General features: G+C 47.0%; 1 protein-coding gene across 5 annotated transcripts in view; it reads left to right on the top strand.

The window, feature by feature from the left end:
- The window catches only part of CHD7 (chromodomain helicase DNA binding protein 7), a 207,232-nt gene that overhangs the window by 55,120 nt on the left and 132,165 nt on the right, over window positions 1–19,947 (top strand). For 4 of the 5 annotated variants that reach the window (XM_084849455.1, XM_084849451.1, XM_084849452.1 and 1 more), the window contains exon 3: window positions 900–2,739. In XM_084849455.1, the coding sequence (XP_084705581.1) occupies window positions 1,075–2,739 (1,665 nt within the window). In that variant the 5' untranslated portion in view covers window positions 900–1,074. The remainder of the gene's footprint in view (window positions 1–899; window positions 2,740–19,947) is intronic. The other variant, XM_084849457.1, reaches the window with a different exon arrangement.

The raw sequence follows: 19,947 nt of genomic DNA, 5'->3' as shown, positions 1-19,947 counted from the left end.
ATTTATTGTATATGTTTCATCTAGCATTCTGTGATCTTGACAATTCTCTTTAATCAAATAGCGTGGAGTAGTTCTTCTCAGCATACCTAGGTGAAATTTTTCTTCAAAGCTGGTGGCTAAGAGGCTGAGCTGTGAATAAAGAAGCCCCAGTTTGAAACTTGCCTCTGTCATGAAACTTGCCTCTGTCATGCCTCACTCCCCTCCCCTGATCTGCAGTGTGGGGGATAATAATACTGACTTACCTTTATAGGTTTGTAAGTATGTTCCTTGCGATAATGTACGTGAAACACTCGAAAGCACTATGAAAATGTCAAGCATTAAGCTTTAGAGTTGCATTACATAAGTCAATATCCACTTTGCAACTTCACTGCATATCAAGTGTACCTTACATTTTATTTTAATGCATAATGATTTGGTTAATACAAGAAGAAACTAACTTTAAGAACTAGGCATATCAGTGACTTTGTGTGTTGTTGCCCTTGCTACTGTTTGCTCACTCATCTGTCTGATTACTCTGCTCAGGAGAATAAGGTTAAAGACATGCTGTTGGTAACTAGAGCATTTTCAGGGTTTTAGTTCAGCAGATGGGCTGCTTGGCTATATTCATACATATGACTGCCTGCTGTGGCAGCTGCTTCAGCTGCCTGTTGTGTTCTTTTGTTCTGTTCTATCCAGGAATGAACACAAGGAAGTATAGCGAATGGATTAATTTAAGGTTACTGTTTCCTGGCTTTCTACGTTCTTATCATAATAAAGCTGCCTATGAGTTTTACTTAAAATGAAATATTAAAAGCTCAAGATTTCAAAAGCTTTCATTTAGCATAGGGGAAATATCTGGTATGTTCAACTGCAGCTTGCATTTGTACTTTAAACCTAATTTTTTATTCCTTTTTTTTAAGGACTGATAACAAGAATTTGCCTGACACACCGTGGTCCAAAAGAATTAAGGAAATATGGAATGACATGAAGGCGATTAGTTGAGGATTAAAGGCTTTGGAGACAAACACCTCAGCGAGGTGAAGCACGAACTAGTATTCTAGTTGTAGCTCTGAGAAGCTGCGTGCTGGAGCAAAGATGGCAGATCCAGGAATGATGAGTCTGTTTGGAGAAGATGGGAATATTTTCAGTGAAGGACTGGAGGGCTTGGGGGAATGCGGATACCCTGAAAACCCAGTAAACCCTATGGGGCAACAAATGCCTATTGATCAAGGATTTGCCTCGTTACAGTCACCCCTTCACCATCCTCCAACCAGTCAAAATCAAGCAAAGTTGACCCACTTTGATCACTATAATCAGTATGAACAACAGAAATTGCATCTGATGGATCAGCCCAACAGAATGATGAGTAATGCCCCTGGGAATGGTATAGCATCTCCTCACTCACAATATCATAATCCTGCAGTTCCTCATGGTGGGGGTACTGGTAGTCAGATGGGAGTCTACCCTGGTATGCAGAATGAAAGGCATGGACAGCCCTTTGTAGATGGTAGTTCTATGTGGGGGCCAAGGGCAGTTCAAGTGCCAGATCAGATAAGAGCACCATACCAGCAGCAGCCACCCCCACCTGCTCAGCCACCGCAACCAACGCCATCAGGACCACCTGGACAGGGACATCCTCAGCATATGCAGCAGATGGGAAATTATATGGCTCGTGGTGACTTTTCAATGCAGCAGCATGGTCAGCCACAACAGCAGAGGATAAACCAGTTTTCTCAAAGCCAGGAAGGTCTTAATCAGGGAAATCCTTTCATTGCCACCTCAGGACCTGGCCACATGTCTCATGTGCCCCAACAGAATCCAAGCATAGGGCCTTCCTTACGACACTCAGTGCAGCAATTTCACCACCATCCCCCCACTGCTCTCCATGGAGAATCGGTAGCCCACAGTCCCAGATACTCCCCTAACCCTCCTCAGCAGGGTGCTGTTAGGCCGCAAACACTTAATTTTAGTTCCCGGGGCCAGACAGTATCTTCACCTACTATAAACAACTCAGGGCAGTATTCTCGTTATCCTTACAGTAACCTAAATCAGGGATTAGTAAACAATACAGGTATGAATCAGAATTTAGGCCTTACAAATAACACTCCAATGAATCAGTCGGTACCAAGGTACCCAAATGCCGTAGGGTTTCCATCTAATAGTGGTCAAGGACTAATGCACCAGCAGCCCCTTCACCCTAGTGGCTCACTTAACCAAATGAATACACAAACTATGCACCCTTCACAGCCTCAGGGAACTTATGCTTCTCCACCTCCCATGTCACCGATGAAAGCATTGAGTAATCCAGCAGGTACCCCTCCTCCACAGGTTAGACCTGGTAGTGCTGGAATACCAATGGAAGTTGGCAGTTACCCAAATATGCCCCATCCTCAGCCATCTCATCAGCCACCTGGTGCCATGGGAATGGGACAGAGGAGTATGGGCCCTCGGAATATACAACAGAATCGGCCATTCATGGGTATGTCTTCAGCGCCACGGGAAATGAGTGGTCACATGAGACCAAACGGCTGTCCAGGTGTTGGCCTTGCTGATCCACAAGCAATACAAGAACGATTAATATCTGGTCAGCAGCATCCCAGTCAATCATCTTTTCAGCAGCAAATGCCAACTTGTCCTCCCATGCAGCCTCATCCGGGCATTCATCATCAGTCTTCACCACCACCGCATCCTCACCATCAGCCTTGGGCGCAGCTTCACCAGTCACCACAGAACACACCACAAAAAGTGCCTGTCCTTCAGGTAGGTAACATTTTGTTGAAAATGTAATTGTCTTCAGATCATTTTCAGTTAAAACAATTTTGTATTGACACTTTTGTGTATTTGTGGCTACATGGCTATCTCCTTTGTTTGTGGCAGCTCTATCATAGAGAACTAAGGTATTTAGATGCATTAGTGTATTCAACAAAATGATTTGGTTCTAAACAGAATTAAGTCAGAACCATATATGCTTGCCACCAAATGATATTTCTTTCTTACTGTTTTTGTGAACTTGTTACTCTTTCAAAACGTAATTTGTGATCAGTAATTGAATAATTGTCTCATCCTGGAAATCCAAGGAAAAGTGGAGGGGAAGGAATAGTCAGATGTTCCCTTGAAAATTCAGGTTTACAATAGAACAAGACAGCTGTGAATCTGAGAGTATTTCTTCTTTGCTGGACTTCAGCAGTCATTCCATTGGCTCTGCTGGGAGACCACCAACATTTGGTTCCTCTTCTCCTTGAACTGCTTGCATTCTAGCTGATTGTTTTAAGAACTGTAATTTTAAACACTGATGCCTGACTTAGCTTTTTCCCCACTTCCCATTCCTTTCTCCTTTTTGTGTGTGTCTTTTAGATTATAAGCCTAAAGGCAGGGTCTGTCTTATTATTGATCTTTGTAAGCTACTCTGGAAGCCTTTTTTGGCTGGAGAGTGGGGCAGAAATGCTTCAGATAAATAATATTTTTAGCACAAGATAAATGGTGAGACCAATTACTGGGTTTGGGGATAGAACAGGTTTATCTTGGGCAAGATAAATTATTCATTTGCCTTCTGTGCCTCTTGTCCTCCAAGAGTAGCAAGAATGCCAAAGTCACAGTGTTAAACCCTTATTGATGTTGTTGTTATCATCATCATCAACAACAATAACAACAATAACAGACCTTTCCTTGACACTAGTACAAAACTGAGCTGGTTTTGTTTTCTGTTTTTACCCTTCTCTCTAGAATGGACAGTAATATCTGCTTAAAATAAAGTAGCTATGGTCAAGATCAAGATTTGGGCAATGGCTGGGGTTGCCTTAATCTTTTACATCAAAATAGAAAAAAAAATCTGCAATATAGATGTAATGAGTAGGGTGACTGATCTGACCTTTACTTTGTTTGTGATGCAGCACTTTCGTAGGGAATAATGTTTACAGAGTTGCAGACCATCTTTGAGTTCTGTAAATGTAGCAAACATTTCCTGTTTGTGAGTAATAATTGAAAAGGATGCTACCACGCAGAATGTGGCATGTCCTATTAGTTGCTTTGAACCTATTCTTGCTGTTATATTCCAAGCCCTTAGAAGTTGAGTTGTTCTAGGGTAGAGACTCATGGGAATAAAACCTTCTTGTAGTCATGTAAACTTTTGTGTGTACGCAGAGACTTGCTTTCAGAAATAGAGATAGCAGGCCATGGGAGTTTGTATGAGTTAAAATGTTTTGCCTAGGAGTATAAAAGATATGTGTGTTTTGTATAAATTGAACTGAAATATGTTCTGTAGGACCACCAATCTAAATTGCTCCAATGGTAGTTTTATATTCTTAGGGACTAGATCTTTGTTCCATTAATATTTCACTCTGGGTTCACAAGCTGCTCATTTTGCTAGTCAGATATAGTGACTTTGTCAATCATTTGACTGCCTAGTTTACCTTGTTCAAATATTCCACTAGACCAAGGAAGTTGTGATGTATGTAGTGGCTGAAGGTCTTAATTATTTCATTGATGCCTTTGGCAAACAAATCCTGTAGCCATGCATAGGTTAGGAACTACATACATACACATGCGTGCATTTGTGTGCACATCAGCACCCTTAATTCACTGTATTCTCTTGGGAGGCTGGGGTGGTAGTGATGGGAGACACCAAAGCTCTTGCTATCACATTATTCTGTTTCCAGATGTGGCCTGTTCTGGATTAATCAGTGAATGCAATATGGTGATAGATCACACATCATCAGAACTGCCTTGCACAATTTTATTGATGGTTCTAGTTCTTACTGTATGAAAAGAAATAAAAGCTAAGTTTCCTTCCATCACACTGCAGAATGTCTAAGTATGTAGCTAGGATTGTGTGTTGATAAAATTAATACAAATTTAACTGTTCTAAATTTAAATTGTAAATATACATTTCTGTTATTGAGATATTACATACAGACCAAACTTCAGAGTTGCTATTTAAAAGCACTCATATGAGAAACAAATATTTGGTTGTGTGGGGGATAGGGAGGAAATGGAATGAATGGCAAAATATCGATTCACATTATTCCATTTGGACTCAAACCTCAGGAAGGAACATACAAAATAACTCGGAAAACAATTTGGTCACATGAAGTTGGCTTTAAATTAGAGCAAGGGTCTCTTAAGCTTTTTGGGTCAGTGAACACATTTGGAATATTGAGGTATTGTTGTGTGTAGTCTCACAAAGTGGCTTGCCCATTCACAAAACACCCATTTCCCAGAAGGCAAACTGCCAAGAATAAGAGAAAAGCAACTTGCCCAAAAAAGATAAGTATAATGCTGAAGTGGGATTTAACCTCCAAAACACAAAAGCACTCTTTTGAACCCACAGTTTTCTGCCCCAGCACTCATTTCACAGAAAGCAAACTGTTGGAGACTCAGAAACATGGGCCCAGAGGCATTCTTGGAAATAAAGGTGGCAATAGAGGCCGACACTATTCTTTGTAGCGTGTGAGCTTCCCAGTTATATTTTAATTTTTTTTAAAAAATCGTTAAAATAACATAAAAAAACAGGAGAGCAGGGAGCTTGGTAGGTATCAAGAGAAGTGTGTGTTGGTGCATTGGTGCCCATAGGCACCATGTTGGAGACCCCAGAATTAAGAGTCTTCATATTCTGATTCTGTTTGTGCTGACCCAAAACATACTTTCACTTCCTTTTTTTACCAATTTAATTTAAGCCAAAAATTACAGGAAATTGTTGGTGTCTGCCTCTGTTGGTTTGATGAAAATCATTTGTGAATTTTTAAAGTTACGGGGTTTCAAAGCCCCCCTTTTAAATTGCTATTCATGTGTTCCAAATTCTTTCCATGTCTATTGCTTGTGAAAGTATGAAGCAAAAAGGGGAAAAGTAAAAGTGCTGATGACCTGTCATGGAGAAAATGGCTTAATCAGCAAGAGTGTAGCAGGTGAGGGGTGTGAGCTTTGCTCTTCTCCCTACATGCTCTGTTTACAGTGCAATTCTGTGCAGTTCTACAGAAATGTAAGTCCTGAGTCTCATTCCCAGGTAAGTCAGTATAAGGTTACAGTTTTAGTTGAGCGTGACTTTCCCCACCCCCACCCTGCTTTATAGCCTAATGGACTAACATGTCCATTTAATAAAAACGTGCACATCTGGTTTGGGACTGACTGAATAAATCTAGAAATGAAAAGTGCCACATCTCCGTCTTAGAACTAAGGCTCAGTTAACATAATTGGCTACAACACGGCATGGGCTAGAGGCACTACAGAGTAGCATATTCATTTATTTGGAGGATTTATATTCCACTCCTCAGGTTTATAATGCTTACAAAAATATAAATTAATCAAAATTAAATAATTAAACTAACAGTTCAATGAACTGTTTAAAAACAGCAGAGCATTAAAAACATTACAGCAGTAGAATTAGAATCAGTTTAAGCAATATTTAGAAAGATTTAGGTGAATAACAATGTCTTTGGCTGGCACTAAAAAGATATCAGAGTGGGCACCAAATGAATTTTCTTGGAGAACATTCCACAGGAGGGGTGCCACAACTAAAAAGACCTTCTCTCTGGATTCCACCTACTGAACCTTCAAAGACAGGACCACCCAGAGTAGACAGATGCAAGTGACCTTAATGTGGGTCAGGTTCATGGAGTAGGTGATCCTTTAGATCCTCGATAGTGGAGCATGCTAACAAGGTAATACAGCAGTTTATCTCCTAGGAAGTGTTGACTACAAGAAGATGCAACCTACCTTCACCTCCGTACCAGCCTATTACTAGAACAAGAAAGCCTTATTTAACAGTATCAAAAATAATCTAATAATAACATGGTCACATACAGCAATTAAAATATATAAAGGTAAAAGTCCAGAGGAGAATGGAGTGGGGTATACAATACTTTGCTTCAAGTGCCTCATCCTGCTGGCAGAGGTCATGGGGTGTGTACTTGGTTCTTCTTCATGGTCTCTGTGCATCACATATATGGCCTCTGCACCTGCGTGGAGCCTCAATTTGGGAAACTTCTATAGCTGAGGAGTTTTAGTGGGTACCCTTCCCCCACTGTCCCAGTGCACATATCCCTGGCAGGTTCCCATCTATTCCCTCAGTTCTCTTTCGACTGCCGTTGCGGTGACCTTGTTTGGGAACTTCTGCGATCAGACTCTGTTCTGATAGCATTTTTGTCAGAAGCTGAGGTTTTATTCTCACATTTTTCTCGATTGTTATTCCATCTGTATATCTGCATTTTTATTTTCCTTGTATTTTTCGTGATCCTGCAATTGTCCTCATGGGCGTATGGCCTTCAGGCCCTGTTCAGAAAATGCTCCTGCTGTGGGGCAAAGTTGCTGTCAAGGGCTCCTTGGAGGCCTCTCTCAGTCTAATCCAGTAGCCAAGTCCAGACACAGACAAAGGGATTCTTTTCAAAGCTTTATTCCTCTTTTACAACTTAACAACTCTACTGTTAACAACTAGATATGAGCAGCAGAGTACCTATGCCCTAAGTTGGAACAGTTGGCCCCCATTTGAAGGAGAATCACTGGCAGATCCTGAACTTATAGGCTAGGGAGAGTTCCTCCCCTTATCTCTTGGATCCTCTGGGCGCAACCGTTGTTTGCGCACCAACCGGGAACTACACCTCCTTTCCGCGCCCTCCATTTGGCGCTGCTCCCTGCGTCGGCGTCGCGCGTCCAGTAAGTCTTCCCCGCGCTCCCTCACTCCCGGGACTGCTATCTATGCTAGGAATGCTGGTGGGAGGAATCTCTGCCAGCTGTTGGCCCTGGGAAGGATGAGCACGCTTCTCTCCCAGGAGCGGCTGCTCTTCCTCAGAATCAGAACTACTCTGGGATTCTATGGGCTCAGTGTCCACCCTGACAGTTGCTGCCCTTGGACGGGCATTCTGTCTGCCCATTTTGTTTTGGGGAAGGCCCCATTGTCAAAGCCTACCCAAATAGTCAGGCTTTCTCCAAACAAGCCCATAGAAACTGGGGCAGACGGCCTCAAAGCCACACTTCAGAAACATGTGCTGGAAGCAGTTGACGAGCCAAAGGAAATGGCTTCAAAAACAAGATCTGCCATGCTTTCACTTGGGTCGCAATCCCTTCAACGCAGTACTCTACAAGATCCTCACAGACTGGGCAGATCTTTGGTGTTTGCGCTGGTTAAGAAGCTGTCAAAACAACCAAGCCCCCAAAGAAGGCAAATTTTCTTTCCTCTGAACCAAAGAGGAAGGAGAAAAAGACTGGTGATAAGTCTGCCACTTTATCTCTGGATCAAGCACGCCCATCAGGCTCTGCAAGTCTCCTGAAAACAACCCAGGCTTCTCAGGATCAACAGCAGCCTTTGTCTTCAGTAGCGTCTCCCGCAACTCCAACTTAAGATGAGCTGCACCCATTGAGTCTGACAACTCAGTTCACTTTGGTATCTCGGGATTGACAGCATCCGTTGATACTGTCTCTACCCACTGCTCCACCAATGTGTCCTGGTCACCTTTAACATCGGAACCAGCGACTATTTCACCTGTTCCACCAGTGATGTTTTCACCAGCCCATACAGTAAATCTACCTCAAACAGTAGAGACAGTACCAAACAGTAACTACATCGGAAGGTGAGATTAGGGACCCGTCACCATCCCTTCGATCACTATGCCCATATCAGAGGGATGATTACGGTCTGAGATATGATCAGTGCCAACAATCACCAGAGTCCAGCTATTCCGGTCATGCCCCTAGGTTTTACGAGTGCAGCCGCTACCATGACAGGTCCAGATCCCCACATTATAGGTGGGATGAGCATCCATCAAGAGCCTCACAATATGGGAGATCACGGGACTGGATGGAAGAATGTGATGAATGCTACAAGTATTACTACTTGCCTCACTGTCCGGACCCAACTTATATTGGAGTCAGTTGATACAGATCACAACTGTCGGCTACGGTTGAGACCACTCTGTCTGACACCGCAAGAACAGCCGGGTACCACCACAGCCATTAATGGTGCAGCCGACACAAGTTTTTCTCTCTCTGCCCACCACGCGGCTGCAGCCCATATACCAGCTCTTTTCACAGTTGGGCGCTGATATGTCTGCTCACTGTAGACAAGTGGACAAGCAAAACCTATTACAGGTTCTACCTGAAGAATATCCCCTCTTTGCTGCAGAAGACTACCAATCTGACACAATATCACAGTCCCTTTCCCCCTTTCATTTCATTCCCAGATGTATTGGTCAGGTCGAATGAGTCCATCTCCCCATTTGAGGACTTGGGCCAATTTTCCAGCTAGGTGCTCAGGATGGCACAAGCATTAGGGTTGGAGATCAAGCATAGAAGACCCAATCTTAGACTTGGTAAATGCCGACTCTGTCCACCCTGTGGCCATTCCTCTCCTCCCTGCCTGGGAAGAGACAATAAAACAGTCCTGGAAGTGTCCATCTACAGTGCATCCAATATCCAAACGCTTGGAAGGGATGTATTGCCTACAAAAATCATCTGCTGAATCTCTTCAAACACCTGACACCGAGGTCATGGAGGCAGCTCAAGGCAAGGCACATAGGGCTCATTCATCACCTACTGATAAAGAGGGCAGATGACTAGACCCACTAGGACAAAGGGTCTACTCATTTGTGGCAATGGGTCTCAAAATACCCAGTTACCAAGCAGCGATGTCTGGATATCAGTTGCTGCTCTGGGACAAAGTTGGCTGTTTCCTGGAACATCTCCAATGAGAAAGAACTGGGGTGCCTGTTCCAAGCGGAGGCTTTGAAACTGCTGGGGCAACAAATTAATAAGTTGTGCCACCAGGTCGACAGTGACAAAAAGCATTAGTCAGATCCATTGCCCTACGTCGTCATGCCTGGCTTAGGTCTGCTGGACTCCCACAGGAAAAGAGGGCTTGTATCAAGAACTGCCTTTTGATGGACTGGGCTTATTTAATGCTAAATCCGATGACTTGTTGGATTTGGTACAGAAGGCCTGGACCACGGCGCGACATATGGGTTTCTTGCCTCAACAACCTCCTAAACAGGTGTTAGGTACAAGAACTCCTACACCAGGTACTAGCTACAGCAGCCAGCTTCATCTCAGCATCACCAGTCATAACAATCAGGCTCCAGAAGATCATTCCAGCCATCAAAGCTACGCAACTATTGTCTCAATCTGGACTTTAAAAGCAAGCAACATTTTGGACTCGAACATCGTTCTTGCTCAGCCCTCCAGTCATCTCCTGTCAGGGTGGACACTGAGCCCATAGAATCCCAGAGTAGTTCTGATTTTGAGGAAGAGCAGCCGCTCCTGGGAGAGGAGCGCGCTCATCCTTCCCAGGGCCAACAGCTGCCAGAGATTCGTCCCACCAGCATTCCTGGCATAGATAGCAGTCCCGTGAGTGAGAGCGCACGGGAAGAAGACTTGCTGGATGTGCGATGCCGACGCAGGGAGCGGCGCCAAATGGAGGGCGCGGAAAGGAGGCGTAGCGCCCGGTTGGCGCGCAAACAACGGTTGCGCCCAGAGGATCCAAGGGAAAAGGGGAGGGACTCTCCCTAGCCCATAAGTTCAGGGTCTGCCAGTGTTTCTCCTTCAAACGGGGACCAACTGTTCCAACTTAGGGCATAGGTACTCTGCTGCTCATAGCTAGTTGCTAACAGTAGAGTTGTTAAGTTGTAAAAGAGGAATAAAGCTTTGAAAAGAATCCCTTTGTCTGTGTCTGGACTTGGTACTGGATTAGACTGAAAGAGGCCGCCAAGGAGCCCCTGACAGCTTGGTCCCCGTTCATCTTTTTTTTCTCTCTCTCTCTCTCTTCTCCTATTGCCGTATGGAGGGTGCTGGGGACCCGGCGGTGCAAGCTCTAGCGCAAGAGAACCAGATGCTCCGTGATCAAATGGCTCAACTGATGGCTGCCATGCAGAATCTACAAGCTGCATTTCAACCCCTTCTACCTTCGATTCCTTCCCGCCGCCCGGTGGCTTTGCCAGAGAAGTTTTCTGGTGAGAAAGGACTTTTTCAGATTTTCAGGGCCCAATCGGAGCTGTACATGCGCATTCGACCTGAGGATTTCCAGACAGCACAGGTTCGTGTGGGTTTCATCATCAACCTACTTTCAGGCATGGCAGCTAGATGGGCTTCGGGTCTCCTCACTAATGACCCCCTGCTTGGGGACTATCAAGGTTTCATGACAGCGATGGCCCATTTTTTCGGTGACCCCCTGCGCACGCAGACGGCTTCTCGGGAGATTCGCTGCCTCAGGCAGGGCAAGGACTCAGTTTCCATCTATGCGACAACGTTTCGCTTGCTGATGCAGGATTTACAGTGGAATGATGCCGTGCTAGTGGCTCAGTTTTTGGACGGTTTGAATGACGAGATCTTGGCACGCACGCCCAGCCCGCCTACTTTGGAGGACCTCATCCAGACCTGCCTTCAGATAGATAGTCGGCTGGAGGGGTGCCGGCAGACCCGGGGCCCCGGGGGCTGGGATTTCCCTCCTCCCATTCCCCCACATTTCCTGCCCCCTCCCCCAGCCCCACCCCTGCGGTGGGGGTGGAGGAGACCCCAGTGCAGCTGGGAGCTACCCGAGCCCCATTGCCGCCAGAGGAGCTTGTGCGCCGGCGAGCTGAGCGCCGATGTTTTCGATGTGGAAAGCTGGGGCATTTCGCCAAAACCTGCCGAGTTAGATCCGTAGCTCCGCAGCTCCGCTGCCTTCCCCTCCTCTCCTTCCCCCTCCTCCTCCTCCTCATCCCCAGGCCTGACTAGAGTGCCCCCCTAGCTTGTTGGGGGCCCCCAGTGTGGGGGTCAGTTCCCCACCGGGTGGATGCCTTCCCCGCCCCCCCACCCTCCCATCTGCTGTTGCATGTTCACCTCCGTTCCTCCCAGTGGGGAGGGGCGTGGAGGCCCTAGCTTTAGTGGACTCGGGGGCTACAACCAGTTTCATGGATGAAACCTTCGCCCTCTTCCACAAGATTCCTACCATGCCCCTTCCTGCCCCCTTGGCAGTGGAGACCATCGATGGGCGTCCTCTCTCTTCAGGTGCGGTGACGCGTATTACAGTTCCACTCACTCTGCACGCCCAGTCCCATGTTGAGCAGATTCAGTTTCACTTGGCCAAGTTTCCCCTATACCCAATCGTGCTGGGTGTTTCCTGGCTCTCTAAGCACAACCCTCAGATTTCTTGGGGACTTCAGCAAGTGGAGTTTGCGTCTCCCTACTGCCGGGAGCATTGCCTCCCGGAGGAGGCTCCAGTCCCAGCCCAGGCCTTAACCCTTTCCTCCCCCTCCTTGTCTGCTTCTGGCAGTCCTTCAGCTACCATCATCGTCCCAGAGAAGTATGCAGCTTTTCGGGATGTGTTTGACAAGAAGGAGGCTGACCGGCTTCGCCCCCACCGCCCTTTTGACTGTGCCATTAACCTCATTCTGGGGGCGACCATCCCCGCTGGCTGGCTGTATTCGATGTCGGAGCCGGAACTTCGAGCTCTGCGGGAGTTTTTGGACAAGAATCTCAAATGTGGCTTCATTCGCCCTTCTTCCTCCCCCGCCTGCGCTCCTACCTTCTTTGTGGCCAAGAGATCTGGAGAACTCCTCCCGGTGCATGATTTCAGAAATTTAAATTCGGTCTCCATCCCTGACAAGTACCCCCTCCCCCTCATACCTAAGATGCTAGAGCGCCTGGGGCGAGCCAAGATTTTTACAAAGTTGGACCTGCGTGGTGCATACAATCTCATTCGCATCCGGGAGGAGGATGAGTGGAAGACCTCTTTCAGGACCCGGTACAGAGCGTATGAATACCTAGTGATGCTGTTTGGGCTCGCCTGCACCCCGCCCCCACGTTTTCACGTTTTATGAATGCCATCTTCTGGGACTATTTGGACACTTTCCTCATTGTGTATCTCGATGATTTACTTATATTTTCTGAGGACCCCCATGCCCATCAGCGTCATGTCTCCGCCGTCCTCCAGCACCTCCGTGAGAACCATCTTTATGCCAAGCTGGAGAAATGTGCATTTGATCTAACCTCTTTGGACTTTCTTGGCTACATTATCTCGCCTGATTGTATCAAGATGGATCCTGCAAAGGTCCAGGCTGTCCTCCCCTGGCAGGCTCCATCCACCAAGAAGGACTTGCAACATTTTCTAGGCTTTGCTAATTTTTACAGAAAGTTCCTGCCCAGTTTTGCTTGGCTGACTTCTCTCATGGACCTCCTTAAGGACAAGAAAACTCCTTTTCATTGGACGGCATCGGCCCAACAGGCTTTCGAGGAACTTAAGAGGCTTTTCAGTTCTGAGCCGATCCTGTTACATCCTGACCCGAGGAAGCCTTTTGTAGTGCAAACTGATGCCTCTGACTTTGCGGTGGGGGTGGTGCTCTTTCAGCCAGATCGGGCGGGCGGCGGTTTGCAACCCTGCGCTTACCACTCCAGGAAGCAGAACGTGTCTGAGAGGAATTATACCATTTGGGAGAAGGAACTGTTGGCCATCAAGTCCGCTTTGGAGACCTGGTGTCATCTCCTGGAGGGGGCACAGCACCCAGTCGAAGTTAGAACCGACCATCGCAACCTCAAACATCTTCAGACAGCCCGTGCCTTAAACCAGAGGCAGATTAGGTGGTCGCTTTTTTTTTCTCGGTTCCACCTTAAGATTTGCCATGTGAAGGCCTCCGACAACCTACAAGCGGATGCTCTTTCTCATAAGCCTGACCTCCAGCCAGGGAGTGAGGAAAATCCCCCCCTCTGATTCTCCCCCCCCAAGGCCTGGCAGCGGCTGCGGTGCCTCATTCTTGGGAGGAGCTCCTTCTCTCTGCACAGGCTCAGGATGCTTTTGCTCGCACAAAGGTGGAGGAATTGGGGCTAGCCTCTGCCCCCCCCATCCCCTTCTCTTTGCGAGATGGCCTGCTTTACCATTCTGGCCGGGTCTATGTGCCTTCTAGACCCCTCTGCAAGAAGGTCCTCCATCAGTGCCACGATTCCCCCACAGCTGGGCATTTTGGTGTCGCCAAGACCCTGCATGGAGTGACGCGGGATTTTTGGTGGCCTCGTGTGTGTCGGGACGTCAAGACCTATGTCCCCTCCTGCCCAACCTGCCAGCGGGCGAAGGCCCCCACAGGCTTGCTTCACCCCCTGCCTACCCCCTCAGGACCTTGGAAACTGCTCTCCCTTGACTTCTTCACTGACTTGCCTCGCTCACACGGTAAGACCACCATTCTGGTGGTGGTGGATTTGTTTTCTAAGATGGCCCATTTCATCCCCTGCTCTGGGTTGCTCACAGCCAGGGAGACATCAGAGCTGTTCTTGGCGCATGTTTTCCGCCTCCACGGATGGCCTGAGTGTCTCATTTCAGATAGTGGGGCCCAATTCACTGCCCATTTCTGGAGGGAGCTACTTGCGTTGCTCCATGTGACGCTCCGTCTTTCCTCCGCCCACCATCCACAGACAGATGGTCAGACCGAGCACACCAATGCGACTCTGGTGCAGTATTTGCGCTGTTATGTCAATTACCAGCAAGATGACTGGTTTTCCTTGCTGCCTCTCGCAGAATTTGCTTATAACAATGCCTGCCATGCTTTCACCCACCAAACTCCATTTTTTGCCAATTTTGGTTACCACCCCAAGGCTTTCTCGTCCACCCTAACTCCCTCTTCAGTGCCAGCGGCCCATGAGTTTTTAGAGGAGTTGCGAGCGGTACACCACCTCTTACGGGACTCCCTCGAGCAAGCCAAGACAGCCTACAAGGCCTCTGCGGACCGACGGCGCCAGCCGGGTCCGTCTCTGCAACTGGGGGACTGGGTTTGGTTGTCCACCCAATACCTCCCCTCTCACTCACCCGCAAGGAAGCTCGCGCCCCGCCGCACGGAGCCTTTCCAGATTATGGCCCAGGTTAACCCTGTTGCTTTTCACCTGGCTCTCCCCCCCTCCATGAAGATCCATCCTGTTTGTCATCGGTCCTTGCTATCTCTTCTGGTTTCTGGCGACCCTCATCGCTCAGTCGGCTCCCCCCCGCCGCCAGTGCTGGTGGAGGGGGAGGAGGAGTTTGAGGTCGCGGAGATTTTGGACTCCCGCCTTTCTCGCGGCTTTCAATATCTAGTGGACTGGAAGGGGTACGGGCCTGATGAGCGATCCTGGGAACCCGCGGAAAATGTGCATGCTCCGTTGCTGCTGAGGCGTTTCCACCATCTGTACCCCCACAAACCTGGGGCCCCAGGGGAGGAGCACGAAGGGGGGCCTCATGGGAGCGGGGATGATGTCAGGGTGGACACTGAGCCCATAGAATCCCAGAGTAGTTCTGATTCTGAGGTAGAGCAGCCGCTCCTGGGAGAGGAGCGCGCTCATCCTTCCCAGGGCCAACAGCTGGCAGAGATTCCTCCCACCGGCATTCCTGGCATAGATAGCAGTCCCGGGAGTGAGAGAGCACAGAAAGAAGACTTGCTAGACGCGTGACGTGGACGCAGGGAGCGGTGCCAAATGGAGGGCGTGGAAAGGAGGCGTAGTTCCCGGTTGGTGCGCAAACAACGGTTGCGCCCAGAGGATCCAAGGGAAAAGGGGAGGGACTCTCCCTAGCCCATAAGTTCAGGGTCTGCCAGTGATTCTCCTTCAAACAGGGGCCAACTGTTCCAACTTAGGGCATAGGTACTCTGCTGCTCATATCTAGTTGCTAACAGTAGAGTTGTTAAGTTGTAAAAGAGGAATAAAGCTTTGAAAAGAATCCCTTTGTCTGTGTCTGGACTTGGCTACTGGATTAGAATGAGAGAGGCCGCCAAGGAGCCCCTGATATTTCCCCACTTTTCATACTCGTCTGACCTTGTTCTTTCCAACCTGGTACCAGATCACAATGGACTCCTGGGTGCTCTCCATCATATAGGAGGGCTACAGGATTGAATTTGATGCCCTTCCTTCTCTCAGTACCATGCAAGTTACAGCCTCATCTCCCATTCTCCACCAAGAGGTCGAAACAGTGCTTCCGAAGGGAGCCATCGTGCCCATACTGAGGACATGTCATCGGGACGGTTTTATTCCAGGTACTTCACAGTACCGAAAAAGGATGGAGGGCTTCGATTAATTCTGGCCCTTGGAGAACTCAAGTCTATACATCTTGCCCACAAAGTTCCACATAGTCTCTCTGGCATCATGCTCGAGAAGATTGATTCACCTCTATTGACCTCAAAGACCCCTACTTCCACATCACCATAGCAGAACCGCACCAGCATTACCTTTGTTTTACCACTGGTCCAGACACTTACCAGTTTTGGGTCTCCCTTTTCGCCTTTCTACAGTGCCAAGGGTATTAACTAAATGCATGGCAGTGGTCTGCTCTCATCTCAGACTACAGGGGGTCAAGGTATACCCATACATCAACGATTGGTTGCTGGTGGCATCAACACGAACTCGTCTTTTGTGGTTGATAGAGTGCGATCTTCTAAAGAATTTGGGACTTTGTGTCAATGTTGAAAAGTCCCATCTACAGCCAACTCAGAACCTGCAGTTTATTGCGGTGTGCCTAGACTCATGGTTAGGCAGTGCATTCTTCCCTAGGGACCGACTGGAGGTACTGACTTCAATGGCGATGGAGCTAAGCTGTCACACAGCTGTCTTGGCATTAAAAGTACAGTGCCTGCTAGGCCTAAAGGCTTCAATAACATTGGTGTTCTGATATGCCCAGCTGCATGTGAGACGTCTTCAAACTGGTTCATACGCAACTTCAGTACTGAGCAAGACGGTCACCAGATCAAGCTCTGTCTCTCAAGTGACATAAAGAACTCCCTACAGTGGTGGACACTTCCAGGCAGCCTGTCAGAGGGGATGCCATTCCTGCAGCCCTCACCATCCCGAGTCGTGACTATGGATGCTTCACTCTTCAGATGGGGAGCTTACTGCTTGGATCTTACGGTCCATTGACAGTTGTCAGTCATTGAGGCGAAGCAGCACATCAGTTTGTTAGAGCTCAGAGCAGTATGGAAAGCCTTTCAGGCATTTGAGCTGGATCTAGTGGGCAGACTAGTCCAGGTTGCATCAGACAATACAACTGTTTTTGCGTACTTGAAAAAGGAAGGAGGCACAAGATTACTCCCTTTCCTAGCTCTAACATTGAAGATTTTCCATTGGTGCCTACCTCGTCAGATCGGACTAGTAGAGATGCGTTTGGCAGGCATGGACAGTGTCTTAGCAGACCAACTCAGTCAGACTCCATCAACCTCCCATGAGTGGGAGTTAGACAGGTCAGTTCTGAGAATACTGTTCCATGATTGAGGCAAACTGCAAGTGGACCTGTTTGCCACCCCGAACAATGCAGTCTGTGGCAAGTTTTGCAGCAGAGCGGGCCGGGGTCGAGACTCGCTGGGGGATGCTTTTCTCCTTGACTGGACAGAAACGTTATTTTACATCTTTCCACAGTTCCCTCTTATCACTAGAATCTTGGCAAAGATCGGAAGGGGGAGCACCAAATGCATCTTAATAATGCCTTGGTGTCCTCACCAGCCGTGATTTGCTCTACTACTTTGGATGGTGTGCCACTGGTGCCATCGCCTTCCATCTCACCCATCCCTTCTCACCAGGGAGAAGGGCTGGATTTGACCACCCTCCAATTGACCGCATGGAGGATCAGGTGACAGGAGTCAAAGTTGTCCTGACATAGGTACAGTATACACATACACAGAAATTATTGTTTAATACTGTAGAACAGAGATGCACAATTTTTTTGGCCCTAAAGGCCACATTGGATGTCTGCTGCAGTGGTGTGGGCTGCCCATGTGCATACATTATCTCACACACATCCTTGGAAGCTGGCAGGAACCTTCAAGCACTTCCTAGGACATTCCACAGACATTCTAGGAACGAGGCTTCTATAGCAGGAACCATAGAGCGTATTTTCCTCTTTTTCTCCCCCACACCCCCAGTTTGGGAGGCCGCCTGTGTCTTACACTTTTTGCATCCCTGATGTAGAATGTCTGACACAAATATCTTCATACTACAGATTTTGTGTGAGCAAAACCTTGCCTTATAAAAGCATTTCACTTATTCAAAAATGAAAATCGTACATAGGAGGGTTTTTTTTAGTGTTCCCTCAAATTTCCAATTTTTCCACTCTCATTAGGGGGGAAAACAGGAGGAAAAAGCCCCCCCCCAATATTTCCAGGTTGTTTTTCCCAAGCCTTGACATCTCTGGCATGCTGACTACATAGTGATGCAAAGGTAGCAGACATTGTATCCCATCTTGATAGGCAGCAGAGGGAAGGAGGCAGTGGCTGTGGTATGTATGTGTACCAGTGACCTTGCAAACTATGGTTGTGAGATCCTGGAAGAAAACAACAACAACAGATTGCTAAGTAAGATGTGGATATCCAGCACATCCAAGGTAGCATTTTCAAGAATGGTACCTCTTCCATATTCAGGGGTACCTGAACAGGTTCAGCAGTAGAGTCTTCAGTTTGTGAATCAGACAATGGTGTGAGGTTGAAGGGTTTTAAATTTGCTTGGCACTCAGGAACATTTTTGGACGAGGACAGCCTGTTTAAAAGTGTGGGTTTCCACTCAAATCAAGGTAGAACCAGACTGCTCTTACTTAAATAATTGCCGGAGAAGCTTTTAAAGCTTGAACTACCTTAGGGATGATCGTGATATTCTATGTGAATATTTTATGGTCTTAAACCAGGGACAGGATGGAAGTTTATAATGAACATGCACAGACAAATGAGAGCCAGTCAGATAGTCAAAGGTGGTACATAGCAAACAAAATACATTTAAATAAGGTTCAATGAGTATATCTAACACAGGAAGCCTAAAATTTAAGATGGGTATGGTTATTTATTTATTTATTTATTTAAAAGATTTATAAGCTGCCTTTTAGAGTAAACCCTACCAAGGGTTTTATAGCACAATTTAAAAATATGAGACACAATAAAACAATGATAATAACAATAATAACAAAATTAACAATTAAAACTAAATAGCACCATATTCACTAGAGCACCCAGTAAAGTCCTAACTTAGTTATAGGCCAAGATAAACAGGGTAGGTCTTTAGGGCCCACTTGAAGGCCTGTAATGATGGGGCCTGGCAGACATAAATTGAATCAAAGTTCCACAAGTCGGGCCATCGAGAAGGCCCTGTCCTTTGTGCCTGGCACTCTACTTGCTTTGACTGGTAGGGCTTCCGATGTTGGGCAGGTTAATATGAGTTAAGTTGGTCCTTCAAGTAACCTGTCAAATGGTTTGGCAAAGCCCAAACCATTCAGGGCTTTACAAGTCAATACCAGGACTTTAAATTGGAAATGCACTAGCAACCAGTGCAGCTAGTATAGGTGTAGAGTACAGGTGTCCGATTGCCTAGCACCTACCAGTTCCTGAGTGGCTGCATTTTGTACAAGTTGAAGTTTCTGAACTATCTTCAAAGGCAGCCCCATGTAGAGTGCATTACATTAATCCAGTATTAGAAGAGAACTTTTTCTTCACAGCATTCTCCCTTGCCTCTCCCACCCCCCTTTGTTATACCACCTTTTATTTTTACTGTGTTCCCTTACACCATGAGCTTCACAGAGAATGTTATTACCAGGGCGCTCCATTCCCAGTGCTTTGGGGAAAGGTTGTTGAAGTAATATATCGCAGGACTATTCCAGTTATTCAGTGCTCTTTGCTAGTTCTCTTTCCCAGGAGCAGGAGTGCTAAAAGAGGTTAGGTGGAGTCTGTGGGACCTGGGATGATGTAACATTGGATGCTTGCTTGGAAAATACTGGATATTCTAGATCTTCTGCCTCTGCACTGTATGTTCATTGTTCACATCCATCATCCAACCCTGTTCTATTTCATTGTCTGTGACTTCGGTGCCAGTTGGGCAGAAAACAAAGAAGTCTTAATCTGTGTTTCATTCTCCATAACTCCCTAGCACACCTGCTCCTATGTGTCTGAAATTCTGCATTTTCTTGCCTAGGGACACCACTATGATGTATGCCATTTTCATACAAATTTCCAAAGAAACAGAGAAAGTGGGAAGGGGAAATTAATTGCCCCCTCCCCCAAATTTGATGATTCCCCTTTTACAAAAACCGTTGCA

Source organism: Heloderma suspectum, chromosome 4, assembly GCF_057233095.1.
Source record: "Heloderma suspectum isolate Gila_16-S chromosome 4, 16-S_ref, whole genome shotgun sequence".
Taxonomy (NCBI): Eukaryota; Metazoa; Chordata; class Lepidosauria; order Squamata; family Helodermatidae; genus Heloderma; species Heloderma suspectum.
Note: the sequence above shows the minus strand (reverse complement) of the source record. Positions and strands in the feature narration are given on the sequence as shown.